The sequence below is a fragment of the Delphinapterus leucas genome, chromosome 10 (genome assembly GCF_059928025.1).
Source record: "Delphinapterus leucas isolate spDelLeu-1000000601 "Yukka" chromosome 10, BTC_Dleu_Yukka2, whole genome shotgun sequence".
Classification (NCBI taxonomy): Eukaryota; Metazoa; Chordata; class Mammalia; order Artiodactyla; family Monodontidae; genus Delphinapterus; species Delphinapterus leucas.
The window spans coordinates 58,581,996-58,608,595 of NC_143138.1; the positions used below are offsets into that span (position 1 = coordinate 58,581,996).

The 26,600-nt window shown below is 41.1% G+C and overlaps 1 protein-coding gene across 5 annotated transcripts in view; it reads left to right on the forward strand.

Moving 5' to 3' along the window:
* Window positions 1-4,674: 4,674 nt before the first annotated feature.
* The window catches only part of ANO10 (anoctamin 10), a 236,714-nt gene continuing 214,788 nt past the window's right edge, over window positions 4,675-26,600 (forward strand). For all 5 annotated transcript variants that reach the window (XR_016394704.1, XR_016394705.1, XM_022553843.3 and 2 more), the window contains exons 1-4: window positions 4,675-4,779; window positions 13,629-13,781; window positions 20,578-20,775; window positions 21,919-22,053. Coding sequence is in view for 3 of the 5 variants with exons in the window: in XM_022553843.3 (XP_022409551.1) it covers window positions 13,643-13,781; window positions 20,578-20,775; window positions 21,919-22,053 (472 nt within the window). In the remaining 2 variants the exon portion in view is untranslated. The remainder of the gene's footprint in view (window positions 4,780-13,628; window positions 13,782-20,577; window positions 20,776-21,918; window positions 22,054-26,600) is intronic.

The window sequence follows — 26,600 nt, forward strand, 5'->3', positions numbered from 1 at the left end:
GGAAGGATGGAAACAGTTTATATATTTCTTTCTAGGAGGATGAGATAAGTCTTTCAATATGTGAAAGTAAATTTCTGCTTTTCAGTTTTAGATATCAAAATGGAAAACATCAAAAAAATTTTTTAAGTCACCAGTCTGTGATTTTTTGTTTGTTTGTTTTATAGCAGCCAGAACTGACTAAAACACTCATCTTTGACAAAACAAGGAGACACTGAAGCTCCAAACCATACAAAACTGATGGCAGTGGTCCCCAGGGCAGTGAGGATAAGTAGGGACACTGGCAGAAGTAGAAAGAGCACACCCATGTCATGAGAGCAGATCTCAGATGGGGCTGGTGGATACTCCAAGGTAAAGGGCTCAGGGTAGACGGTGCACAAAGCCAAATCCCAGCTAGAGGAGTGGCATGCAGAGAATAAAGGTCGAAGCAAAGAGCGCAGGGCTCAGTGAGGACACAGGCAGAAAAAACATATATTTGCAGGAAGCAGCCTGCCAGCGAACAGGGAGAGGGGAGGACCGCACTGTGAGCAGCCCTCCAGCTGCCTATTTTTTCACTGACGAGAAGTAAAGGCTGAATCAATTCACTCACCTAATACTGAGCCATAAGAAAAACTCCTTCCAGCCAGGAACCTGGACCCTATCAATATCTACATCCTGCAAGTAGCTCACGTGAGAGAAGGTGAGACAGAAAATAAAACATGAACCGGTAGCACTTCAAAAAGAAGTGAAAGGAAAAAAAAAAGGCATCAGAGAATTGAAGGAAAACTGGAGGAAGTCCATGAAAGAACAGACACTAAAGAAAACCCAGCAAGGGCCATGGAGAGCAGGAATGAAAATAGCAAAATAGAGTTTAAAAGGATTAGAGAGAGTAGGTTACACTTAAATAGGGAGATCAGAGTAGGACTCATTGAGGAAATGACATTTTGAACAAAGTCTTAGATGAGTGAAGGAGTAAGCTGTTCTCTAGGAAAGAGTGAGCACTTTAATGTCAGATATAAGACAAGAAGGAAGGAAGGAAAATTATAATGGTTTTCAGATTATGGGGCTGTAAAATTGGAGATCCTAATGGAATAAACCACTTATAAACTGCAAAAGATTTTATTCAGGGTATAAAATTAATATGCATAAATTAATGTTCGTATAACAGGCAACAACCAAATAGAAGCTATAATGGAAGAAAAAATCTCATTTACACTAGCAATGAGAAAGGTAAATTACCTAGGAATAAACTTCATAAGAAATGGGCAAGATTTATATGAAGAGGTGCTGGGTATAGGTGTTGGAAGCCTAAAAATAGCGTCAGTTTCCCTTGTTAGATGCACTCACTTGAGATCAGGTAGGTGGGAGTTAGGAAACCATCCTGCTGTGGCTCTTGGCCTTGCTACTGGAGAAGTAGGGTGTGGTTTCTTTGCAGCTAGTTCCCGTCTTTATTCTCAAGCTTCCTGGGTGTCAAGAAGCAGCAGTGATTGTGGCAGCTTCCTGATCTAACTCTGAGATCCTAGGATCACAGGATAAGGTGCCCATTCTCTACATTCAGCCAGTGGCTGTGGCTCCAGCCCTGGCATGGATCAAGTAGGCTCAAAAGTTGCAGCTCCCAGTTCAGCGATGTTGCTCCCTCCAAGATATACGTCTACAAGTGCTTTTCCAGCACTTCCTGATGATTTGATAAGGACTTAATTCTCTTTATTAAATCTCTTCCTGTGTAAAATACACAGAGTGATTTCTGTTTTCTGTACTGAAATTGGTCTGACATATTTGATATTGGAAGTGGTTGCAGAAATCAGGCCCTCAAGATGGGAATCTGGGATTGGATCTGACCCAGCTAGGTTTGAAGATAATGGTGAACTTGCCACCAGGGGAAAATGGGATACTGCAAATCTAGGGCATGCAGTGGAAAAAGTTCTGTAATCACCTGTGGTTGCCTGGAATGAACAGTTTACTGAAGGCAAAGAGGCTTCAGTGGCTGCCCTACTAGATAGCTATGATGGGAATGAAGGATTCAAGAACTTTTGGGATGGGTTGGCCTTTTCTGACTGTATTGGAGAGTTTAAAGAAAGAAAATGATATATGGTGAAAGTCCAAAAATACAGAAGTAAATTTAATTATGATAACAGTGGCATTTAAAATCAGTTGGGGAAAGACGGATTATTTAGTAATTGAGGTTGGGCAAATGCGTAGATATCAAAGTTGGATCCACTGTACTTAACTCACATCAAAACAAATTTCTGAAGGGTCATATTTTTAAAGGAAAAAAGCAAAATCATGAAACATTAAGAAGAAACCATGGAAGGATTTTCAAAGTAATCTAAGAGAGGTGAAGTCCTTTCTAAGTCTAATATACCCAAAAGTAGTAAATAGTAAAACAAAAGCTTGATAAAAGTTGACCAACTAGAAATGAAAAAGGTCTGCATGGCCAAAAAAACAAAACAAACAACAAAACCAACCCAACAAACAAAAAATAAGCAAGTAAAACAGTGTAAGAAAAGTCAAAAGACATGACAAACTGAAAAAAAGTTTTGACATTCATTTCTAAGGAAAGGACCATTCTTACTATTATATAAAGTGTTTCTATATCCAGTAGAAAAGTGGACAAAATACATAAATAGATAATTCATGGCAAATGAAATACAAATGTGCTTTATCACTCATAATAAGAGAAATACAAATAAAAACATTTTTTCATTTATTAAATTGATCAGTTCCAGTTCTGGCTGAAATGAACTATGTCCACTGCAGCCTATGTCCACCACAGATGACTATTAAAACCTCTGGACAAAATATGAAAAAAAGGCTACCACAAGCTGGAGAAAGGGGTGAAAACTCCTGATTGCTTTTTCTTCTCCCCACTCTGTCCTGAGGCCACTCCCAGTCACAGAGCTTCACTGCTATAGTACAGTGACATGGATAACTAGACCCTGATTGAAAACCTGTTCCTCTGGTCAGAGGAAATGGGAAAAAGGACACATTGTGCAGAGTATGGGGAGAATCCCTGTCCTTTTCTCTCTCTTTCCCCTCAATATTGTCCCGAGGGCAGCCCCAGTTGCACAGAGCAGCACAACAGATATAAAGTATGGCAGACTCCAGGAGAACCCTATCTCTCTGGCCAGCAGAACTGGAAAAAGGGGGTTCTGGGTGCCAGAGATTATAAAGGAAATGCCCAAAAGGAGAGTGATGCAAAGGGAATCCTTAATTCTGTGTAGTGGTTTGTTACACAGCAATAGCTAACTGATACAGGAATCCATGTCATTAACTGAAGTCTGCCCTTTGTGTTGTCCAACAGCTAATTTGTCATACTTAACACAAAGTTTTAATGTGCTAATTGTGGAGATGAAAGGAGACCATCTGTGTGAAACGCATTTTTAACATTTCCATTCAATCTTTTTTCCAATTCTTACAGTCATATAAATATTAGAAGATGACATTATATGGAGGGATGGCCATAAATTCAAGGAATGAGAAGTTAGGAAGAGTGCAATTAAAAAACAAAAATGTACTGAGTAATCAATGTCTAAACCTGTTGAAGCGCATAAACAATTTGTCCAGATTTTCAGAAGAGAAAGAACTCCTGGCCACACCCATGATGGCCACAGGGGAACTGGCCAATAACGTTATGAGCTGCTATGACAGGCATCTAGAAAGATCAACAAAGGGCCCCTCGCAAGTAATTAGGCTTCTGTGCCTTGCCCCTGGTCTCCCTGTCTCCTGTCTTGAGTCTGGAAGACACAGAGAAGGGGCAGAGGATGGAAAAGCAGACACGGCTTTTCTGGAGTTGTAGGACCTCGAGGCATCTGTCTAGACTGAACTGCGTGTACGGAAGGATAAAGGGTTCATACATTGTTTTCTTTCATTCCTTTGAGTTATTGCATGCCTACTGTGACTCTAACGCTGTTCTAGGCACTGGGGATGTATCAGTGGATAAAACAGACAAAAATCCCTGCCCTTGTGAAGCTTACATTCTAGGGAAAGACTGACAATAAATATAATAATATAAAACGTTAGAAGGTGATGAGTGCTGTGGAAAAAGAAATATGCTAAGGTAAGATAGTGGGGTAGGGAGGAGAGCAGGTATTAAATAGGATGGTCAGAAAGGGCCTCAGTGAGAAGGTGAGATTCGGTTCCCGCTTCCCGTGAGGGAAGGGAGGAAATAAATCATCTCCTTAATTAACGAAGAGCTTGCAAGGCACTGGGAACACATTCCCAGGGCACAGATCCCGAGGTGGGCGGGGGGATAATATATTGGAATTGGGTTTTTCACTGCCTGAAAGTGAATTACAACTAAAATGAGACTTGTTCTTATATTTGAAAGTGACAAGGAAGTTGGACTCTGGACCTTAAGAGACGGAAAAGAGGAAAATGTGAACGGACATATTTCTTTGCAGGTCGCCCCTCCATACTCTCGGAGTGACAGCCCAGCCCCGCGAGGCTCCGCCTCTCCACCGTGGTGCCGCCCCCACGCGGAGTGACAGCCCATAAGGCACGCCTCTTCCTTAGCAGTCTCAGCTCTCACTCCCGGCGACAGCCAGTCTAGGCCAGTCTAGTGTTTCTCTGGAGCAGCCCGGTCTCTGCCGGGAGTGACTCACCCCTAAGCCCCGCCTCCCCCACCTCGGCCCCGCCCCCGCCTGCGTGCGGTCGCGTCTCGGCCCCGCCCTGCACGCCCGGCGCTAGGTGGTACCCGCCCGGCAGGCCGCGGCTCGCCTCCCGCGGCGAGAGTCGGTTGCCCGGTCTGGGGGACTAGCAGGCTCTCGGGCCCGCCCCTGAAGACGTGGAGTGCTGTGGCGGCCGGTGAGTGGGGGAGGGGACCTCGGACCCCCCTCGCTCTCGGCGGCGCAGAGCCTGGGTCAGTGCAGGTGGTTGAGTCCGGGCTGTCGGGCAGCGGCGCGACGCTTCCAGTGACTCCTCCCGGCCGCCGCCCTTCCTTTCCGGGGTACCTCCCGGGGTTGGCAATCCCGGGAATGGGAAAGTAGGACCGGGAGGGACGCCGAGGTTGGGTGACGTTCGAGTGGGAGTGGCAGTCGCAGGTGGAAGCTGCAGAGGGCCGAGGTTGGTCTGAGGGTGGGGGGTTGATAGAAGAAAGTGGTGAAGCTGAAATCTGGTGGCTGGTGGAGTCAGGATGCGAGGGCTTGGGGGGCTCCAGAGCAACGGGGAATGAGATGAGTGGGGGTGGAGGAGTCGACGAAGCCTAGTGAAGGGCGTTTGAGGGAAGGACCAGCTCACGGGGGCCCATGATTCACGCTTCCCCGACTGTCCGGAGAGCCTGGAGCTTCGGGTATCTCGGCACGGGCGTGACGCTAGTGAGCTTGCGGGGTTGTGCTCTCACATCGGGGTGATCGGGTTTCCAGGCTTTCGACTGGGACACACGGTACAGCTTAAGTATTAGATGAAAGTCAGGGGCAATGCCTGGGACACCTGAGAAACGTGGCTGGAAGGGGTGCTTCTCCTATGGAATGCTTCTAATTTCCCTGGAGCCTTGGCGGCGCCAGCGTTGGTGCGGCGCTGTCTTCTGGAAACCCTATTCCGGCAGCCCAGACGGTGTATGGAGGTCCTGCACAAAGTTCAGAGTTGAGGTTTTTATTCAGACTCAAAAGCAGTCGTATCACGTTCCCTTAAATCCTGCGGATTTTTAATTTTAAAAATATCTAATCCTGTGGGGTTAAAAAAATTTTTTAAATCTTTCTTATCTGGCTACTTTGAATTTTAAAGTCACACCGAGCTAGAGAACTAGATGTTTTCTAAGAGCCCATTCTGTGAGTATGATAAACAATTTTAAATTAGCTGTGGAAAGTAGATCGTATCTGTTGTGACGAGTTATTGCTGAAAGAATTGTAGAATTGCGGATGAAGAATGAAATTGAAAAGATTTAAACTAATGGAAAGGGATAGAAAAGTCCTGGTAAATTGGAGACTGTGTGTGCTTAAAAAAACAAAAAACAAACTCAGTGAAACTTTTTTTCACTGTAAGAGAACTTGGAAGATAGAGAAAAGTATAAGAATGAAAATGAAAACTCCATGTAATTTCACCAACCCTAACATTTTTGTGCAATTCTTCTTAATTCTTTTTGTATTTTTTTGTGTATCTAAATGTACGTATTGCATAGTTGGGGTCATATTGTTGTATTACTTTGTATTTTGCTTTTTTTCCCTTTGTATTTTTAGCATTTTCCTGGATCATTAAAAATTCTCCCTAAACATCTTTTTAAATGGTGGTATGTTCATCACGTGAATTCATTCTTTTATCACATATTAGCATTTCAGCTGTGTGCCAGGTCCTGTGCTTGGGGAGGAGATTCATTGTTGCTCTAGGTTTTCAGACATTATTCCAGCTCAAATAAGCAAAATCTTGGCAGTGTCTGGGGTACCAAGTGTAGAAAGAGAGCGTGAGTGCAGCATCTAATCAGGCCTGGACCTGGGCTGCTGTGGCGAGGCTGTCTTCATTGTGTCGTGTCTTATCTCTCCTACACCTTTCTGTGGAGGCCTGAGGCCACGAGAGGTTCCTAGGTATGTTCCTCAGGGAATGGGCCTCACCAGCTCCCCTACATTGTGGGTGTCACTGAGAAACTCTTTAGTGAGGGTGCACGTGTGCAGTGCTGATGTTTCATTCTCAAATCTGCCCTCATCTTAGGTGACTCTGAGAGACAGCTGCCCTAGGTCTCAAGGACGACTGTCCCACAATTGCTCTCATAATTAACTGCCTCTAAGTTGTCTTACACCTTAGAGGGGGCCTCCGGAGGGGTCCTGTCCCTTCTAGCACTTGCCATTAAAATTGCAAGTTTTCTTCTAGGAAATCCCGCTCATCTTCCTCCTTGATCAGTGTGGCCCTTCATTTTGCTCTCACTGATGTGTTCCTATTCTGCCTTACGACTGAGAGTAATTTTGTCATTTTGGATTGTGTTTCTCCTTGAGTCTGAAATAAGGTGATTCCTAAACACAGCCTTATGCACTTACTTATTAGTCTTTGAATTTATGATAATTCCATTGATGTTTTTTCTTTACCCAAACTCAGGAAGAGAATAAAGGGTCCCTTATTCTTTTTTTGAACCGTGATAAAATATGTGAACCACCCCCCTCCATGCTTGAACTCCCAGTGAGTTTCTTTTCATATGTGCATTTCAACCACCAAGGTCAGGATTTAACCCTTACTATAGGCAGGTGATTCCAATAGCTAATGTAAGAGCCACAGGGATCCAGTTCCTTTGTAGGTCTCCTTTAGCCCTGGGTGCAGTTCAGTGCGTGATTAAGAAGACCAGAGTTTGAGATGGCTATCTACTGGTCCTGTGCCCAGAGCATATGGAACCTAGCTGCTCTGTGCTTTACAGTTATTGCTGGCTGCTGGCCTGGCTGACAGTCTGGATAAAAGGGGGAAATTGGCTGTGGAAGCAGAAATCATTCTACCCTCTAGTGCCCAGGAAGTCTGTGTGTTGAATCATTGCTTGTTTTCAGATCAGCCCCAACAGGAACCGTGAGGCCCTCTGCTGTGTCCACGCTTAAAGTCCTCATGTCCCCCCAGGTGGTATTTTGGTCCCATGTACTAGTCTAGTGTGCATGGTAATGGTGGAGCCATCCTCTGTTAAGACCCTCCAGTAAAAGTGGATTGCAGAACTCAGGTTAGCCCATGCTGCCATGAGGCTTCTTATTTTCACCACCTTACACTTGGTATTCACACCGTCGGGCTAGCCAACGTGAAGAGGTGGGATTGGAGCAGGCCTGGATCGCGCTGGTCGGTGAACTGCAAGAGTGATGTTGCGTGCAGAACACAGAGGGGGCAGGAATCCCCCAAGGAGAGGGCGTCCCCAGAGGTGTTACTGTATAGTGATGGAAATTCCCTGAGCAGAGGACACAAGAAGGAGGGCACAGGGTTTCAGGGACGGGAACACGCGCAGTGTAAGAGAGGTTCCTGCCACTTAGGTCACCCAGCCTGTAAGTACCCTGTGGCCCAGTGGATGGCACAAATGTGAAGCAGCTGAAAACAAGCAGTGTTGAAACTTCCAAGAGCATCTTATATACTGGAGCCTTGAAGGGGTTGAGGCTTACCAGGCTCCACTGAACTGCTCAGTGCTGGCGCTTGGGTTAGTCTGTGAGACTCTTAACAAGTGAAAGCCCACAGCTCCACAGCTGTGGCGAGGCCAGCGTTACTTTTGATGGTGAGACTTTAAATTGGCTAAGTTCAAAAAAAGGGGGAAAAAAGGTCTTTTGCATACGGTATGGTGTCATTCAAAGAGCATTGGATTTCAGTCTTATCTCTGTCACACTGGTTGTGTGACTTTGGGTTTTATTAACATGAAATAGTGTGGTCTTGGGACTAATTGACCCCTAAGGCTCCTTCTGCTCTAAAATTCTCTCCTAGTCCGACTTCTGCGCTGCTTTTGCCAGTCTCATGGATAGGACGTGCCTAGGTCCCAAGTCCTTTCATTCTATATGCCGTTAACTTTTACCCCAAACCAAACAATCTTTGAAGCTAGGCGACTTCTTGTATACAAAGTTAGTATGTTTTTAATCTGAGGAATAACGCAAAATATTATCTTGTATTAGGTAATTTTAAAAGTATCATTTGGTCTCTACTACAGTGTATATTTTACACTTATGTTGAAAATGTGAGCCTTCTATTTCACGAACATAGAAGCCATTTTTTTCTAATCATAAGAAATACCTGCTCACTAAAATTCAAATCAAAAAGAAAAATGTAAAGAAGAAAATAAAACTCATCGTAAATCCTACTACCTAGAAATGGGGATGGAGAAATATATCTGACTAATCACTGATGGAATTTTTATTAGACACACATACCCACACCGTGACTAACACAAGTGTGTGTAATACACTCATATCACATGTGATGAATACATATGTATACACAAATGTGGTTAAGGATGTGAGCTCTGGCATCAGGCTGCCTGGTTTTGAAGCCCAGCTTCCCCGCTTGAGACTGCATGATGTGGACAGGCTACTTTTTACTTCTTTCACCTCAGTTTTCTCATCTGTAAGATGGAAACGTTAAAGTTCCTTCTTCATGGGGTTGCTGTGAGAAGTGACTGAGTTAATTCACATAAAAATGTGTAGCCCATGCTTTGATGCAGTAAATCCTCAGCAAATGTTAGCTAGTGTTGTCATTTTGATATTACTGTGGATGATATATATTCATAAATGGGGTCATACTTTGCATTTTTACCTTATAATGTATTATGAAACATTCTCCATGTTAATTTAGTTGGATCTGTATCCTAGTATTAATGGTTCTGTTGTATAGTTATACTTTATTTAGCCAGTATCCTGTTGTTTGACTTTATAAGAAAGAGAGGAAAGACAGAAAAAAAGAAAGCTGTAATGAACATTTATGTACATTTTTGGTTTTATTATATGTTTGGTATAAGTTCCTAGAACTAGCATTGTTCTGTTGAATGGTATGAGTATTTAATATTGTTTTTCAGATTGCTATTCTGCTTTCTGGGAAGGTGGTATCAAATCACAACATCTGGCAACAATATGTGAAAATGCCCAGCTTTCTACTCCCATGCCAGACCTGGGTTCTGTCCATCTTTCAACAAATCTGAAAAGGGAAAAATAACTCATTGTTACTTTGCGTTTCTTTCTTAGTAACTTTAAACATCTTTTCAAGTGTATATTTCTTCTTTGTGACTTGTGATTTTAGTTTTTTGTATTTTTTCTTATTGATTTATAAGAACTCTTCGTATATCAGAGATTGTGACATTTTTGTCTGTAATATATTGGAAGTCTTGGTAAGGTCGTGCTTTGAGTCATGAAAGGCATACAGTATCTCAAATAAGAATAAATCAATGAGCAAGTATTTACTGTGAGCTTCTAGATAATGCTCATATACATGTTGAGAACCGAAACCTGCCTTACTTTCTCAGAAAGATTGTTTCATGACCTGGTAATTGTGAATAATTCTCACTCACATTAGGCAATGCATAAAGGCTAAAAAACTTTGACCTTTGATTTGATGCCTGTGATGCCCTGCTGAGCCCTGTATTGTCCCCTTAACCTCACCATTCCTTCCATCTTTGCTATTTGCTAACTCACAGCCATTCTTCCCATGTCCCAGGTTAGAAACCTTGGAATCATCTGGGTATCTTTTCCAAATTGCAGCCTGTCCCATTCTCAGCCTCCCTTCTCAGGCTGCCCCAAGCCCTCGGGTTACTGCAGTTGTACTGCTATACTTAGCCCTGTGTTAGAATGATTTGATGCACACCTGTTTCTCAAAACTAAGATGTAGACCTTATTTACTTTTGTATCTTCAGACTCCGTCGCGGCCTGGCTCATAATAAGCACGTGATTAATGTTTGTTGTATTTGATATTTCCATGTAAAAGATGATGATGGTAAGCCTCTGTAGCCTACTGGTAGATTAACATTTTTCCCCAACGTTTTTTTAAAAATTAATTTATTAAATTAATTTATTTTTGGCTGCTTTGGGTCTTTGCTGCTGCACGCAGGCTTTCTCTAGTTGCGGCTAGCGGGGGCTACTCTTCGTTGCGTTGTGCAGGCTTCTCATTGCGGTGGCTTCTCTTGTCGCGGAGCACGGGCTTTAGGTATGCGGGCTTCAGTAGTTGTAGTGTGCAGGCTCAGTAGTTGTGGCACACGGGCTCAGTTTCTCCACGGCGTGTGAGATCGTCCCAGACCAGGGCTCAAACCCGTGTCCCCTGCATTGGCAGGCGGATCCTTAACCACTGCACCACCAGGGAAGCCTCCCCTCAACTCTTTGTTATGAAAAATTTCAGAAGTTCAGGGGAGTTGAAAGAATACCATGAAGAACACCCCCTAAACTTACCTGTTGAGATTTCTGTCACTCTGACACATAGCCAATCCTCTGCTCAGAAACCCCCAGCGACTCCTTACTGGCTGTCAGGTTAGATGTGAACGGCAGCATACTTTCTCAAATGGTGGTAGCTTACAAACACGTTACCACTCTGCTCTGGTCGGGCCTTTACTCTCAAGCTTCATTGATAACTTTTGCACATGAAGTGTTCTGAGTTCCCATAGCTTTAATGGCTATCTGTTACCATTCTTTCCTTCTTTGTAATTCCTGATTATATCGTTAGCTATTTGGAGGTGAGAACTCAGTCCTATCTTTTTTTTAACATCTTTATTGGAGTATAATTGCTTTACAATGTTGTTAGTTTCTGCTGCATAACAAAGTGAATCAGCCGTATACATACATATATCCCCATATCCCCTCCCTCTTGCACCTCCCTCGCACCCTCCCCATCCCACCCCTCTAGGCAGTCACAAAGCGCCGAGCTGATCTCCCTGTGCCATGCAGCTGCTTCCCACTAGCTATCTATTTTACATTTGGTAGTGTATATATGTCCATGCCACTCTCTCACTCCGTCCCAGCTTCCCCTCCCCCCTCCCCGTGTCCTCAAGTCCATTCACTAAGTCTGCGTCTTTATTCCTGCCCTACCCCTAGGTTCATCAGAACCTTTTTTTTTTTTTAGATTCCATATATATGTGTTAGCGTACGGTATTTGTTTTTCTCTTTCTGACTTACTTCACTCTGTATGACAGACTCTAGGTCCATCCACGTCACTACAAATAACTCAATTTCTTTTTTTATGGCTGAGTAATACTCCATTGTATATATGTGTCACATCTTCTTTATCCATTCGTCTGTCGATGGACACTTAGGTAGCTTCCATGTCCTGACTATTGTACATAGTGCTGCAATGAACATTGTGGTACATGACTCTTTTTTTTTAAAATTCTTTATTGTAGTATAATTGCTTTACAGTGGTGTGTTAGTTTCTGCTTTATAACAAAGTGAATCAGTTATACATATACATATGTTTCCATATCTCTTCCCTCTTACGTCTCCCTCCCTCCCACCCTCCCTATCCCGCCCCTCTAGGTGGTCACAAAGCACCGAGCTGATCTCCCTGTGCTATGCGGCTGCTTCCCACTAGCTATCTATTTTACGTTTGGTAGTGTATATATGTCCATGCCACGTGACTCTTTTTGATTTATGGTTTTCTCAGGTGTATGCCCGGTAGTGGGATTGCTGGGTCATATGGTAGTTCTATTTTTAGTTTTTTAAGGAACCTCCGTACTGTTCTCCATAGTGGTTGTATCAATTTACATTCCCACCAACAGTGCAAGAGGGTTCCCTTTTCTCCACAGCCTCTCCAGCATTTATTGTTTGTAGATTTTTTGATGATGGCCATTTTGACCAGTGTGAGGTGATACCCCATTGTAGTTGGTCCTGTTTTGACCTGGCTTCCCTCGTAGATCCTAGCCTGGGGAGTTTGATTGGGCTGATACCTTGAAATAGCATTCCTGATGTATTTGTAGTATTATTTGAATCCAGCATTGATTTATAACACCAGTATTGCCCCAAACAAAACTTATGCTCTGTTAGAGAAAAACAAACCTTATCAGTCCAGGCCAAACAAGCTGGATCTGTTTGATCAGCTTGCTGAAAGATTGTGAATTCCCCCAGAGAAAGGAAAGATGTTCTGTGTTGTTGGTCATTCCTTTTGTGATTGTTCCCAAGAATCGCTTTGCACTTCGACTTTGGAGTCATTAAAACTTACATTAAGCACAAAGTTAGAGTAAATGAGTCTAAAGTCTGAAAATTGCCCCTGTTGAGAATCATGGAGTTAGAGAGGTCCACATGAGAAACATTTTCGAGGGAGGCCATCAGGCCTTAGTGACAGATGCCATTTGTGGGTTTCCAGGTTGACTCCATTATCTTCCCAGCTTGGTGACAGAGATAAAGATGACATCCCTGAGAAAGTTAGGGACACTGGGAAGGGAAGCTGATGCTGGGGATATCAACTCCATACAAAAACATGAAATTGGGCTGTGTCAATTCCCTGCCCGTAATGAATTGGTGATTACCATTGTTTGTTGGACAAGGCCCAGTTAATTTGTAATAATCAGGGGCCTTCATTAGATACCAGCTCCCATCCTCCCTTCCTCTAACACATAGTTAATGCTCCAGCTGTACCTACTCACTTGTATTTCTCTGAGTTTCTTGGCTTTTTTTTTTTTTTTTTTTTTGCGGTACCCGGGCCTCTCACTGTTGTGGCCTCTCCCGTTGCGGAGCACAGGCTCCGGACACGCAGACTCAGCGGCCATGGCTCACGGGCCCAGCTGCTCCGCGGCATGTGGGATCTTTCCAGACCGGGGCACGAAGCCGTGTCCCCTACATCGGCAGGCGGACTCTCAACCACTGCGCCACCTGGGAAGCCCCATCTTGGCTATTTTTCATCATCGTTTTATAGGGGAACACTATTTCCTCTGCCTAGAATGCCATCCATTGTCGATCTGGCAGACTCCTATTCATTCTTCTAAATCCTGTTCAGGTCACACCCTTTGTAAATACTTCCTTAGCCCTCTTGTGTGAGCACATTTTACACTGTTATCCTTCACTTACCTGAATGTACCCCCTGCCTTATTCTGAGCTGCTTGCGGATACGAGTGGTGTTTCCCTCGTTTTTGTATAGGGCCTGGCTCGCACAGGTGCTGTGAGCCATTGGGGGAGCCTGTCATGTAACCCATCTGGCTCGTGAGAAATTTTCTTCCGTCCAGGAAGCCAGAATTAGGTTTAATTAAGAGAAAATACAAATACAGTCTATATTTATTTTTCCCATTATAACCCATCTTTGCTTTTTATTTTCAGCAAGTTTGTCAAAGATGAAAGTGACCTTGTCAGCTCTGGATACGCATGAGAGCTCTTTCACGCCTCTGGTTGTCATAGAACTTGCTCAGGATGTCAAGGAAGAAACCAAAGAATGGCTGAAGAACAGAATTATCAGTAGAAAGAAAGATGGAGGTGAGTAAAATAAATATCACTCAGATTTAGTCATGCCAGTGAGTAAAACTGTATTTTCAAATGTGTTTCACAGTTTTTTAATTGATATATTTTTAAAATTAATGTTCATTTCCTTGCTCTTTATTATTTATCTAGGACTTGAAAGGAGGTCTTAAATCAACATTAGATTGTAAGTCTCTCTTAGACCGTAAGCAACGTGAGTGATTTTGTTCACAGCTATAAACTCTGTGCCTATGTACAGTGCCTGGTGCATAGTAGGTGCTTAATAAATATTTGTCAAATGAATGAATATCTTTGAGTATTCTTTCTGTGTTGGTTATGGTGCTAAGGGAGAGAGAAACACACTTCTGCCTGCAAGGATGTTACTGTCAGGGTAAAGAGACTGAACGCTAGTTCCAGGAAATTGAAGGAACAGGAAAAAAGGCTAAGGAAAAAGCTGTTACAAAATACTGCATGATACTTAAAAAAAAAAAAAATCATTATGTATACTTGCTGTGAAAGTAAAGGGGGTTTTCCCTGGTGGTCCAGTGGTTGAGAATCCGCCTTCCAATGCAGGGGACACGGGTTCGATCTCTGGCCGGGGAACTAAGATCCCACGTGCTGCAGGGCAGCTAAGCCTGCGCGCCACAACTACTGAGCCCACATGCCACAACAAGTGAGCCCACATGCTGCAACTAGAGAGCCCACATACTCTGGAGGCCATGCGCCACAACTACAGAGCCCACGTGTTCTGGAGCCTGTGCGCTACAACTTGAGAGCCCACGCGCTCTGGAGCCTGTGTGCCACAACTAGAGAGCCTGTGTGCTGCAACTACCAAGCCTGCATACCACAACTAGAGAGAAGCCGGCACGCTGCAACAAAAGATCCCATGTGCTGCAACTAAGACCCAACACAGCCAAAAATAAATAAATACTTTTTTTAAAAAAAGAGAGAAAATGATAATTACCAATAGGAAGAATGAGGTATGTAACATTGCTACAGTTTCTACAGATATTAAAAGGAAAATAAGGATGTATAATTAAAAAAAAAGTAAAGGGAAGGGCGAGGTGACACTTGGTGATGCTTTTTGGGGTGGTAAGGGATGACTTTATAGAAGAAGCCGAAGGTTAGCCCTCTCCTGTAGGGCACAAAAAGGGGGCTAGATCTGGGTAAGAGGGTGGAGGGAGTTTTACATGAGCAGACACTTCATAAAACTACACAAAACAACCCCTAAAACTTCACTAAGTCTAGAAACACTGGACAAAATGTAAATAAGACTCTTTTAAAAAACGATTTTGACTGTAAATGGAAATGCCTTCTTAAAAATAAAACTTTGAGTCAAAGTGGAATTTTTAATTTTTTTCAAACAATTGAACCAAAAAAAAAAAACCTTTAAAAAGAAGAATACTTGATTGCTGAAATCTGAGGTGTTTCACTGGACTGGAGTCTCTTCTTTAAAATCCCTGTGGTGGGACTTCCCTGGTGGCGCAGTGGTTAAGAATTTACCTGCCAATGCAGGGGACACGGGTTCAAGCCCTGGTCCGGGAAGATACCACATGCCTTGGAGCAACTAAGCCTGTGTGCCACAACTACTAAGCCTGCACTCTAGAGCCCTCAAGCCACAACTACTGAGCCGGCGCACCTAGAGCCCATGCTCCGCAACAAGAGAAGCCGTCACAATGAGAAGCCCACGCACCACAACGAAGAGTAGCCCTAACTCGCAACTAGAGAAAGCCCACACGCAGCAACAAAGACCCAACGCAGCCAAAAATAAATAAATAAATAAATAAATAAATTTAAAAAATAAATAAAAAATAAAATCCCTGTGGTGTAAGAACATTTATAGTGTCTTAGAGTGAGAGAGGCCAGTGTATTCCCAGTCGTCTTCTCTGCTCTTTGTGTGGCTTTAGCAAGGACACATGAGGATGGGGAGGGGATGGCATCTTCCTACAATGCTGGGGCAGTCATAAAAGAACATTCCAAAAAAGTATTCAGGACCTTTCAGGTAAAGGTATTGGATTTAACACTCATGTTTACTTTTATTCTCTTACAAACTCCTATTAAAATGACAATAAAAGGATCTTTTAAAAAAAGACCTAAGTCCACATTGACAAGAAAGGAGAAGATATAACAGCAGCACCATTCTAGAAGCTAGTAAACAGGTGATGAGTAGTGAGTAACTTCTCAGAGTTGAGAAATCCAGAGCTCGAGCTGGCAGGGGAGAAAACTGAGATGCAGTTTGGTTTACACTGCAAAATATTCCTAAAGACTCAGGAATTAGAGACATTAGGGGCCTATAGAGGTAGAAATAAAAATGGTACCAAGAAAAAAAAAAAGAATTGGCTGAGATCTGTTTAAGAAATAGTCTGATCCCTAGGTCCCTTCTGTATTCTACCACCCCAGCAGAAGTCTCTGTTATTCTCTGGAGAGGGTCAGATGCATGGATTTTGGCATGGGGGCTTTATGTACAGTTGGTAACAGATTCTGTACATAAAGCACATACACATTCTGTACGTAAAGGTAATTAATTGAATCTTGTTACCCCTGTCCTCCATCCCACCAGTCTCATACCTAATTAAGTTTCCACAATGTAATCATCTCGGAAGGAGATTTGAATAATCTTTCCTTGAGGAATCTGAGCAACTCAAGACAAAGGTGCAGAAATCAAGAGTTGCCCATGGAAAGTAACCTGGCCAGACTACCTTGCATTAAAGGCCATTTTTTAAAATAAATTTATTTTATTTTTTTATTTTTGGCTGCATTGGGTCTTCATTGCTGAGTGTGTGGGCTTTCTCTAGTTGCGGAGAGCGGGGGCCACCCCTCGTTGAGGTGCACACGGGCTTCAGTAGATGTGCCCGTGGGCTCTAGAGCGCAGGCGCACGGGCTTAGTTGCTCCGCGGCATGCGGGATCCTCCCGGACCAGGGATCGAACCCACGTGCCCTGCATTGGCAGGCGGATTCCCAACCACTGCGCCACCAGGGAAGCCCCAGACGCCATCTTTGATGAGTTCCATCTAAACCTTCAGAACTTCTGTTCTACTTCTTAGAACTGCTTTCTTAAACATGAGCTTATAACAAAAGATCACCAAACATCTGAGGAAAATCCCTAACGTGAAAGAGAAAGCTAAAAAAGATAAAAGAAAACCATGTAGGAGAAAACCAAAAGAGAATTAAAAACTCAGTTCTCAGCGTTATGAGAAGACAAACCACCTACACATCAAGAGTAGGATATTATAAAATAATCATTTAGGAAAAAAAGCAGCTCATAAAATGAAAGTATGAGAGCAAAATTTAAAAACTCAGTAAAAGGGTTAGAAGACAATTTTGACAACCTCCCAGAAAGTAGAGCAAAAAGGTAAAGAATTGGAAAATCTAAGAGAAAAAAAATAGGGAAATTAGAGGACTAGTCCAGGAGGTATACCTCTGAATAAAAGTTCTAAAAAGGGAAGAGAGAAAAAGGAGAGGAAGAAATCATCAAAGAGAAACTCAGGGCTGATGTGTGCTTTTTCAGACTGAAAGGGCCCATGCAATGCCCAGCACTGTGGCTGAAAATGGCATATCACTGGAAGGTTTCAGAACCCTGAGGACAGGGAAGATACTACAAACTTCCAGAAAAAATAAAGTAGGTTAGAAACACTGGAAGCTAGAAGGCAGTGGTATAATATCTTCATTTCTGAAGGAAAATGATTTCAGTCCAGAATTCTGAACCCACCCAGCTGTCAACAAGGTGTGAGGGTGGAGTGAAGAGAGATTTCTCTAAGAAGATAATGTTAACAGCCTATCTCTCTTGGCAGTGTATTGAGGGAAGACTTAAATAATTGGCAGAGCTTGGGGGATTGAATTAGCAGTAAGTGCATAATAAACCAAGCATATGGTAAGATACCAATTTTGGGGAAAACGGTAAGCTGTAGGGAAGGAAAATCATAGCATGTTGTAAGGCTCAACTATAACGTATGTAGTCATAATAAGGAAAATACCGTTGATGGGATGAGAAGGATGATATGACGATATTGTGAGAATGGGGTGATGGAAAGGGTGGGTGGAAATGGTGAAGGTGGGTTGGAAAGAGAGCTAAATCCTCATTTGCCAAGGTTTAAACAAAAATAAATAGCTCTGTAAGCATGTTGTTTGGTGACGTGAAAAGAAATCACAAAGGAATCACCTGAACAAGTTGAAAGTCATTGCCTTGGTGGGCGGGGTGCCGGTGGGGGGGATGGGGACTATTTTTCAGAACAAGATGTTGACAAATGTTTCTCTGTGAAGGTTATATCCTTTTATACTCCCCTAGTGATGTCTCAGAGTGCCTTTCCCCTCTCACTCCGTGTCAGTTTGCATCGTCCAAGCAAGAGACGCCAAACGGGATTATTTTATTTTATTAAAAATTAAAAAAATTTTTTTATTTATTTTTGGCTGTGTTGGGTCTTTGTTGCTGTGAGCGGGCTTTCTCTAGTTGCGGCGAGTGGGGGCTACTCTTGGTTGCAGTGTGTGGGCTTCTCATTGCTGTGGCTTCTCTTGTTGTGGAGCACGGCCTCCAGGCGCACGGGCTTCAGTAGTTGTGGCTTGCGGGCTCTAGAGCACAGGCTCAGTAGTTGTGGTGCACGGGCTTAGTTGATCCGCGGCACAAGGGATCTTCCTGGACCAGGGATCGAACCCATGTTCCCTGCATTGGCAGGCAGATTCTTATCCACTGCACCACCAGGGAAGCCCACCAAATGGGATTTAATGCACAGGAGGTTTGTTGAGGGGAACATCTGTAGAAAGATAAAGGGAGAAGCAGCAGGCTTAGACATTGAGAGCCTTCAGACTTTCGTGTAGGTCTAACACTTCAGAAAGGAGAGAGGGAAGAAGGAGGCTAGGATAGGAAGAGCCTCCGACTACAGCATGGTTCTGAGAACGTATGAGCCAGGCCCAACATTGCCCTTTAAAGGAAACGCATGTTGAGCAGAAATGGCCTCATTCCAGTGTCCCCTGCGTGTTCAACCTGTGGCTGGGAGCAGCTAGGGGAGCATGGTTTAGGTGTGAGGGTGCTGTGGCCAAAGGGGGCAGCAGGAGGCTGCAGTCAACTCTGCTTCTCACAGCAGATTCTTTTGATGGGAGATCTGGGTGGAGCAGGGCACTTCCATGGCTACCATACTCACTAACCTAGTTTTTAACCCTACTTTTGATTTTTGCAGTGTGAGAAGTGAAAAGTAGCATATTGGTGTTGGGGTTTTTTTTTGTTTTTTAATTAAACAGAGCACCCAAATGGATTTATTCAGCTGACTTTTGTTTTATAGCATCATTTTCTGAAGAGGTGACTCATGGACAGTGACACTTGAAGAAATTCTGTTACGGGAACAAAGGACAGATTTCTTAGGTCAAAAAGACTGCACATAATGCCCTTCTCTTGGAGACTTAAAATGCAAATAAACATAAAATACGTTTTGAGTAATTTCACAGTAAAGAAATCTGTTCAACTTTGTTTAACCCAATTTTTTGATGGTATTTAATCACAGATCCCCTTTTCCCATGCAGCATCTAGTACGGGTCATCGAATATGCTTTGGGCAACACTATTGAGGTAGCATTTAAGAAGAGTGGAACTTTAGAAGGGAAAATAGAAAACATACATAAAAATCAATGTGATAACTTACAGATAGGTTTGCAGTTCATATATAAAATACAACCAAAGTCCAAAGCACTAGCCCTTAATAGCAGCCAGATTAGCAGGACTCACTTTCAGAGAACATGGAGTTAAAATTCTTAACCGTGTGCATTTCCAAAATGCTGCTTCTCAAGAACACTAGGCTAATGCCCTATCCATGGAAGAGAAGAATCATACAAGTTTTTTTCTCTCTCCTTAAACACACACATTGCATTTATCTTAATATGAATGACATTAAGGATTTTATATTTAAGAGACATTTGTGTTTTCTTTAAATTGAATATATCTTTTATATATATATCTTTTATTGTATTTTATTTATATCTTTTATTGATTTTTTATTAAAGTCTTTAGTACCTCTGTTGTAAATTACCTAAATAATAGTGCCATAGTACGTTAATCTGTTAATCCTTTGGGTAAGTGAAATATAAATTCTGCTATTATCCTGTTACCATCTGATTAGTAGTTTATAATTCCTGTCAATCCTCTAGAGAGGATAAATAGTAAAGAAATAAATGTACCTTAAAAAGTTTGATGTAGGTAGAAATTAAAAATAAGGAAAAAAATTCCTTTTTCTCCATAATATTTTAAGTGAAATAATTCCATATACAGTATCAAATCACAATATCTACTCTTAACATTTTGTGAATCTGTTTAAGAAAAATACCTTTAAACGTAATTGCATGTACTTATGGGAAAAATCATTGAAAAATTATTTTGCTCTTTATTATTTAGTATTTAACGTTCACAAAATCTGTTGTAGTCCGATGTAATTGTGTTACATTTGCAGCATTTTTATTGGGATATTTTATTTCAAATTAATTTTCTTAAATTTTGGTATTTTATTTTTATATTAAACTATATCCTTTTGCTCCATATTTTTACTGAGAGCTAATAAATATTCGATTCCCGTCTCATATTCTAATTTGAGTAGCTGGCAAGCCACTTATTATGCCATTTTCCAGTTTTGGCATTTATTTCAAAAAGCTATAAAGAACTGCCATCCCCAGCTTACTTACATTTCTTATTTATTTGGAAGATAGATTTAAATTGTTAATATAATTTATTTGCCTTCTACCAAACTAGGAACATAATATTTATTTAGAAGGCTTTCATTTTTGACACTTTTATGTTTATCCCTGTCTAAGATTGTGCTTATCTTTCGTTTCTGAAGGTGCTCAGCTGTTGTTTAGACCGTTGTTAAATAAATATGAGAAAGAAACACTAGAAAATCAGAACTTATATCTTGTCGGTGCCTCCAGGATTAGATTGTTACTGGGGGCAGAAGCAGTGGGATTGGTGAAAGAGTGCGGTGATGACACCATGAGAGCCTTCATGTATGGAACCCGACACAACTTCAAAGGTTTTGATGGTGAGTTCCAAGATGGCTTCTACCAGAATCAATTTATCAAAAAGAAGTTTTTGATGAATAGATCAGGGGTCAGCAAACTTTTTCAGTAAAGGGCCTGATAGTAAATATTTTAGGCTGTGTGTACGATATGATCTGTCGCAATTATTCAGCACTGCCATGGCAGGGCAAAGGCAGCCTTCAGCCATAAGAAGTGAATGGGTAAGGCTGTGTTCCAGTAGAATTTTATTTATCAGAGCACATGGGGTCAGATTTGGGGTTGCAGATTTACTTTGTAACCCCTAGAATAGATGAACATAAACTAGGATGACACATGTAACTTATATTATTCTACTTCTTAGAATGGTGAATGTTCACTGGATTGATACAAATAAGAAACAGAGTAGCATTCCAGTGTCCTATAATCCCCTATTCTGATTCTGTTCTGGCTTCAAAGGGGGTTCCAGAATAGAATGGTTTCTGGAAAGAACTGAGAAAGCCAGGGTGGCTATGTTATCAGAGTGGGAGTTTGCTTTCAGAACCAAACTGGTCCCTTTCAGGGCTTTCAGAGTTAGAAGATGTGATTTCGACTTCTTCAGACTCACTCACTCTGGATTTTTATATATTAGTAAATAAATGATCAAGGTGAAATTCACCTCATTTGAGAGGATTCACCTGTCAAGAAACAACACTATTTTCTTATCAGACTTTCTTCTCCCTCATTTATGGGAGGGATGTTCAGCTGCAGAAGGGAATGGCCTGGGCTTGAGAGTTTGAAGGAGGAGAATTTGCCATGTAGGCAAACTTCAGTTGCATCCCTAGTTAAAAATACTGTTAGAATTAAAGAATGTATTGCCTTCAGCTCATTGGTATTAAATGAGATCAAGCAAGTGTCTGCCATTTGGATGTTTGTACCATATTATAGAATGATTAGTATAATAATTAAAGAATTATATATTATATGAAGGCATTACAGAATATTTTTATTCTTATAAAATATCTAAGGAGCTTTATGTTCTATTTAATTTGTTAGTTTTATACTTCGCTTACTCATGTTTATTATTCATTGTCTATATCATTATTTCATAATCCCATGTTATTTGAATATTATTAATTTTATTTTGGCTATTACGGAGAAAATAACTGTAAATCTTTGTTTTATTTTAGATGATAATGATGATTTCCTCACCATGGCAGAACGTCAATTCATTATCAAACATGAACTTGAAAGTCTTAGAGCCAGAGATGAAAAAATGATCCCTGGTTACCCCCAGGCAAAGTTGTACCCAGGAAAATCATTATGTAAGTCAACTGGCTTCATGAATATACATTCTAATGCAATTATTTTTGCTTAGTAGACATAAATAACAAATTACAGAGGCTTTTTTCCCCTCTTACTGAAGAGATTACGCAACTTTACAGTAACTTATTTTTCATAGTTGTATCTTTTGCCTTTAGATCTTAATTGTATTGCATCTTTAGATCAATTTATTTGTTCTTTATGGTTCTCTGCTTCTTATTTACAAGGTCTCACAGCATTCAGTAAGCTTAAAATTCAGCGTGAACATATTTGCATATTACTCAGTTAAAATTAGCAAAGCTTACCTTATACCCAAACCTTGTAGTATAATGAAAATCTGTGGAGGAATAAAAAACAGAGACACGGTCTTTTCCTGAAGCTCTCTTCCCATCTCCTCTCATCCCACTGGGTATGAACATGTACAAACATAGGAAGGCTTAAGAAGATTCGCAGTGTGACATAATAGCTGAATGCAAATTAGCAGTTTGTAACTTTCTGATTTTGTGTAATTCCATTTGAACGAAAATACTAGTTTGCAGACTGAAAGTATTTACTACAGTGTGTAATTCCACATTTGCCTCAAACCCGGATAATGGCAAGGCCCAGAGCATTTTTGCTGCCTAAAATATTCTTTAAACATAGAGGTTTCTGTGTCCCCTAGTCTGGTTTCCTTCCAATAGTCAGTGTCATTCAGGAGGACGGATGCCCAAGAGTCAGTCCATATTCAAATTTTCTCCCTTGTCACCAAATATATTTTAGATCTGGTTTGTTGAAACTAAGATCCAGTCATACATCACCCATTTTGTTTGGTTATTATATCTCTTAAGTCTCTCTTTTTTTCTATTGTGATGAAATACATATAACATATGTTATATATGATTTTTAAAAATAAATTTATTTATTTATTTTTGGCTGCGTTGGGTCTTCGTTGCTGCACACAGGCTTTCTCTAGTTGTGGTGAGCGGGGGCTACTCTTCATTGCGGTGGCTTCTCTTGTTGCGGAACACGGGCTCTAGGCATGTGGGCTTCAGTAGTTGTGGCACATGGGCTCAGTAGTTGTGGCTCATGGGCTCTAGAGTGCAGGCTCAGTAGTTGTGGTGTGCAGGCTTAGTTGCTCCGTGGCATGTGGGATCTTCCCAGACCAGGGCTCAAACCCGTGTCCCCTGCACTGGCAGGCAGATTCTTAACTACTGTGCCACCAGGGAAGTCCCTATATATGATTTTTAAGTGTACAGTTCACTGGTATTAAATACATTCATAAAGTTTTACAACCATCATCACCATCCATCTCCATAGCTCTTTCCATCTTGTAAAACTGAAACTCTGTACCCATTAAACAATCTCTGTCCCTTCTCGCCTAAGTTTTGAAATCAGGAAGTTTTGTGTTTCTTTTTCGAGATTGTTTTGGCTATTTGAGGTTCTATGAAATTCCATATGAATTTTAGGATGGGTTTTTCTATTTTTGCAAAAGACGTCATCGGGATTTTAATAGAGATTGCATTGAATCTGTAGATTGCTTTGGATAGTATTGACATCTTAACAAGATTAAGTCCCGTGAATGTGGGATGTGCTTCAATTACTTTATGTTTTCTTTAGTTTCTTTTAGCATTGTTTTATAGTTTTTATTGTACAAGTCTTTTACCTCCATAGTTAATTCCTAAGTGTTTTATTCTTTATGATGCTATTAGAAATGGAATTTTTTTCATAATTACCTTTCCAGATAGTTCATTGTTAGTGTATAGAGATGCAACTGATTTTTCTGTGTTGACTTTGTATCCTGCTACTTTGCTAACTTCATTTATTAGCTTTGACAGTATTTCTGTGGAAATTTTAGCATTTTCTACATATAAGATGATATCATCTGTGAACAGGGATAATTTTACTTCTTCCTTTCCAGTTTGGATGCTTTTTGTTTCTTTTTCTTGCCTAATTGCTCAGGCTAGAACTTCCAATAATATGCTGAATAGAAGAGATGACAGTGGGCGTCTCTGTCTTATTTCTGATCTTAGAGAAAAAGCTTTCATTCTTCCACCATTCAATATGATGTTTGCTGTGGGCTTTTCATAGATGGATTTTATTATGTTGAGGTAGTTTCACTCTATACCTCATTTATTGAGTGTTTTTTTAATCATGAGAGAGTGCTGGATTTTGTTAGATGCTTTTTCTGCCTCAATCGAAATGATCATGTGGGTTTTTCCCCCCCTTCATTCTGTTAATGTAGTATATTACACAGATTGTTTTTAGTATGTTGAACCATCCTTGCATTCTAGAAATAAATTGCACTTGTCATGGTGTATAATTCTTTTAACATGCTGCTGAATTGAGCTTGCTAGCATTGAGTATTTTTCCATCAGTGTTCATGAGGGATATTGGTCTGTAGTTTTCCCTTCTTGTAGTGCTTTTGTCTGACTTTGTATCAGGGTAATGCTGGCCTGTGAGTGAGTGAGTTAATAGTGTTCCTTCCTCTTAAATTTTTGGGGAAAGTTTGAGAAGAATTGGTATTAGTTTTCCTTTAAATATTGGTAAAATTCACCAGCGAGGGTATCAGGTTCAGGGTTTCTCTTTGTCAGGAGATTTTTAGTTACTGATTTAATCTCCTTAATACTTATAGGTCTGTTCTAGTCACATTTTCTCTCCCTTCCTGTTTTAGTCTTCGTAGGTTTTGTGTTTCGAGGAATTTGTCCATTTCATCTAGGCTATCCAGTTTGTTGGTATACAAGTGTTCATAGTACATGCTTACAACCCTTTTTATTTCTTTAGAATCAGTAGTAATGTCCCCATTTTCATTTCTGATCATAGTAAGTTATGTCTTCTGTCTTTTTTTTCCTCAGTTCATCTAGTTAAAGATTTGTCAATTTTTTTTTTTTGGCTGTGTTGGGTCTTTGTTGCTGTGCATGGGCTTTCTCTAGTTGCGGCGAGCGTGGGCTACTCCCCGCTGTGGTGCACGGGCCTATCATTGTCACGGCCTCTCCTGCTGCAGAGCTCGGGCTCCAGGCACATGGGCTTTAGCAGTTGTGGTGCACGGGCTCAGCAGCTGTGGCTCGCGGGCTCCAGAGCGCAGGCTCAGTAGTTGTGGCACACGGACCCAGCTACTCCACAGCATGTGGGACCTTCCCGGGCCAGGGATTGAACCCGTGTCCCCTGCATTGGCAGGTGGATTCTTAACCACTGTGCCACCAAGGAAGCCCCCAGATTTGTCAATTTTGTTGATCTTTTCAAAGAACCAACTTTAGTTTTCTTTAATTTTCTCTATTATCTTTCTATTCTCTATTTTGTTTATAGCTGCTCCAATCTTTTTTATTTTCTTCCTTCTGCTAGCTTTGGGTTTAGATTGTTCTTCTTTTTCTAGTTCCTTAATAGTAAAGTTAGGTTGTTATTTGAGGTCTTTCTCGTTTTTAAATATAAGCATGTATAGCTATCAATTCCCCCCTTAACCTTGCTTTCTCTGTGTCCCATAAGTTTTGGTATGCTGTGTTTTGTTTTCATTCATTTCTAAGTATTTTCTAATTTCCCCTGTGGTTTCTTCCTTGACTCACTGGTTGTTTAAGAATGTGTTGTTTAATTTCCACACATTTGTGAATTCCCCAGTTTTCCTTCTGTTATTGATTTCTAACTTCATCCCGTTGTGGTCAGAGGATACTTTTTATGATTTATGTCTTTTTAAACCTGTGAGGCTTAATTTATGACCTAACATATGGTCTGTCTTGGAAAATGTCCCACATACACTCGGGAACTAAGAGTGTGTTGGTTCTTTACTGCCTGACTTATATGTAAACTGCATTTTGTAGTCTCCCCTGTCTCTGAGTTATACTGTAGACATGTATCATGGATGCTTTTGCTTGCTTTCCTTGTTGACCTGTATGGCTTTTAGGAGGTGTCTGGAAATCTGAGTGCAGGTACTCATCATTCCTGTTTGTCTGCATTTCCAGTTATCTGCATATGTCTTGATATTAATTATTCTGTAGCAGGTTGTTTTTGGACATATGTTCTTTCAATTTGTGGATTAAAGATTACCATGATTTCAGAAACATTTTCTTCAGTTACCTTTGAAGATTTCTTTGGCTGTATTTTCTCTCTTCTTGTCTTTAGGTATGCCAATTATATATATGTGAATCTTACATATTCTCTGAAATATTTTAAAGTTTTTATGTAATTTTCTTAGTCTTCTTCACCATTTTCTGGCTTTATTTGTTCAGTTTTTCCTTTTTCAGTAGCTTTTATCGACTTTGTATCTATAGTAGTTTTATTTTTCTCTTACTTCGCTTTTCTAAGCTCCCACCTTCAGCTCTGGTAGGTCTTCCTCTAGTTTTAATTTCAGAGATGTGACTTGCTTTAATTTATTTAACTCCTTGAAGAATTCCATAATTTTTCATTGCTTTATGCTTTAAATTTTTGCTATGTTTCTTCTCTGCCTTTTTTTTTTAATGGTCTTCCTTTTTTCCCTTGTATTCTTGCATAGTTCTATGCCAGTTTCTTTGTGGTGTTTACTTATTTTTTAATGAGTCCCTATTTTTTTCAGACCAGCTACTTTGGGAGGAATTGTGTGTGT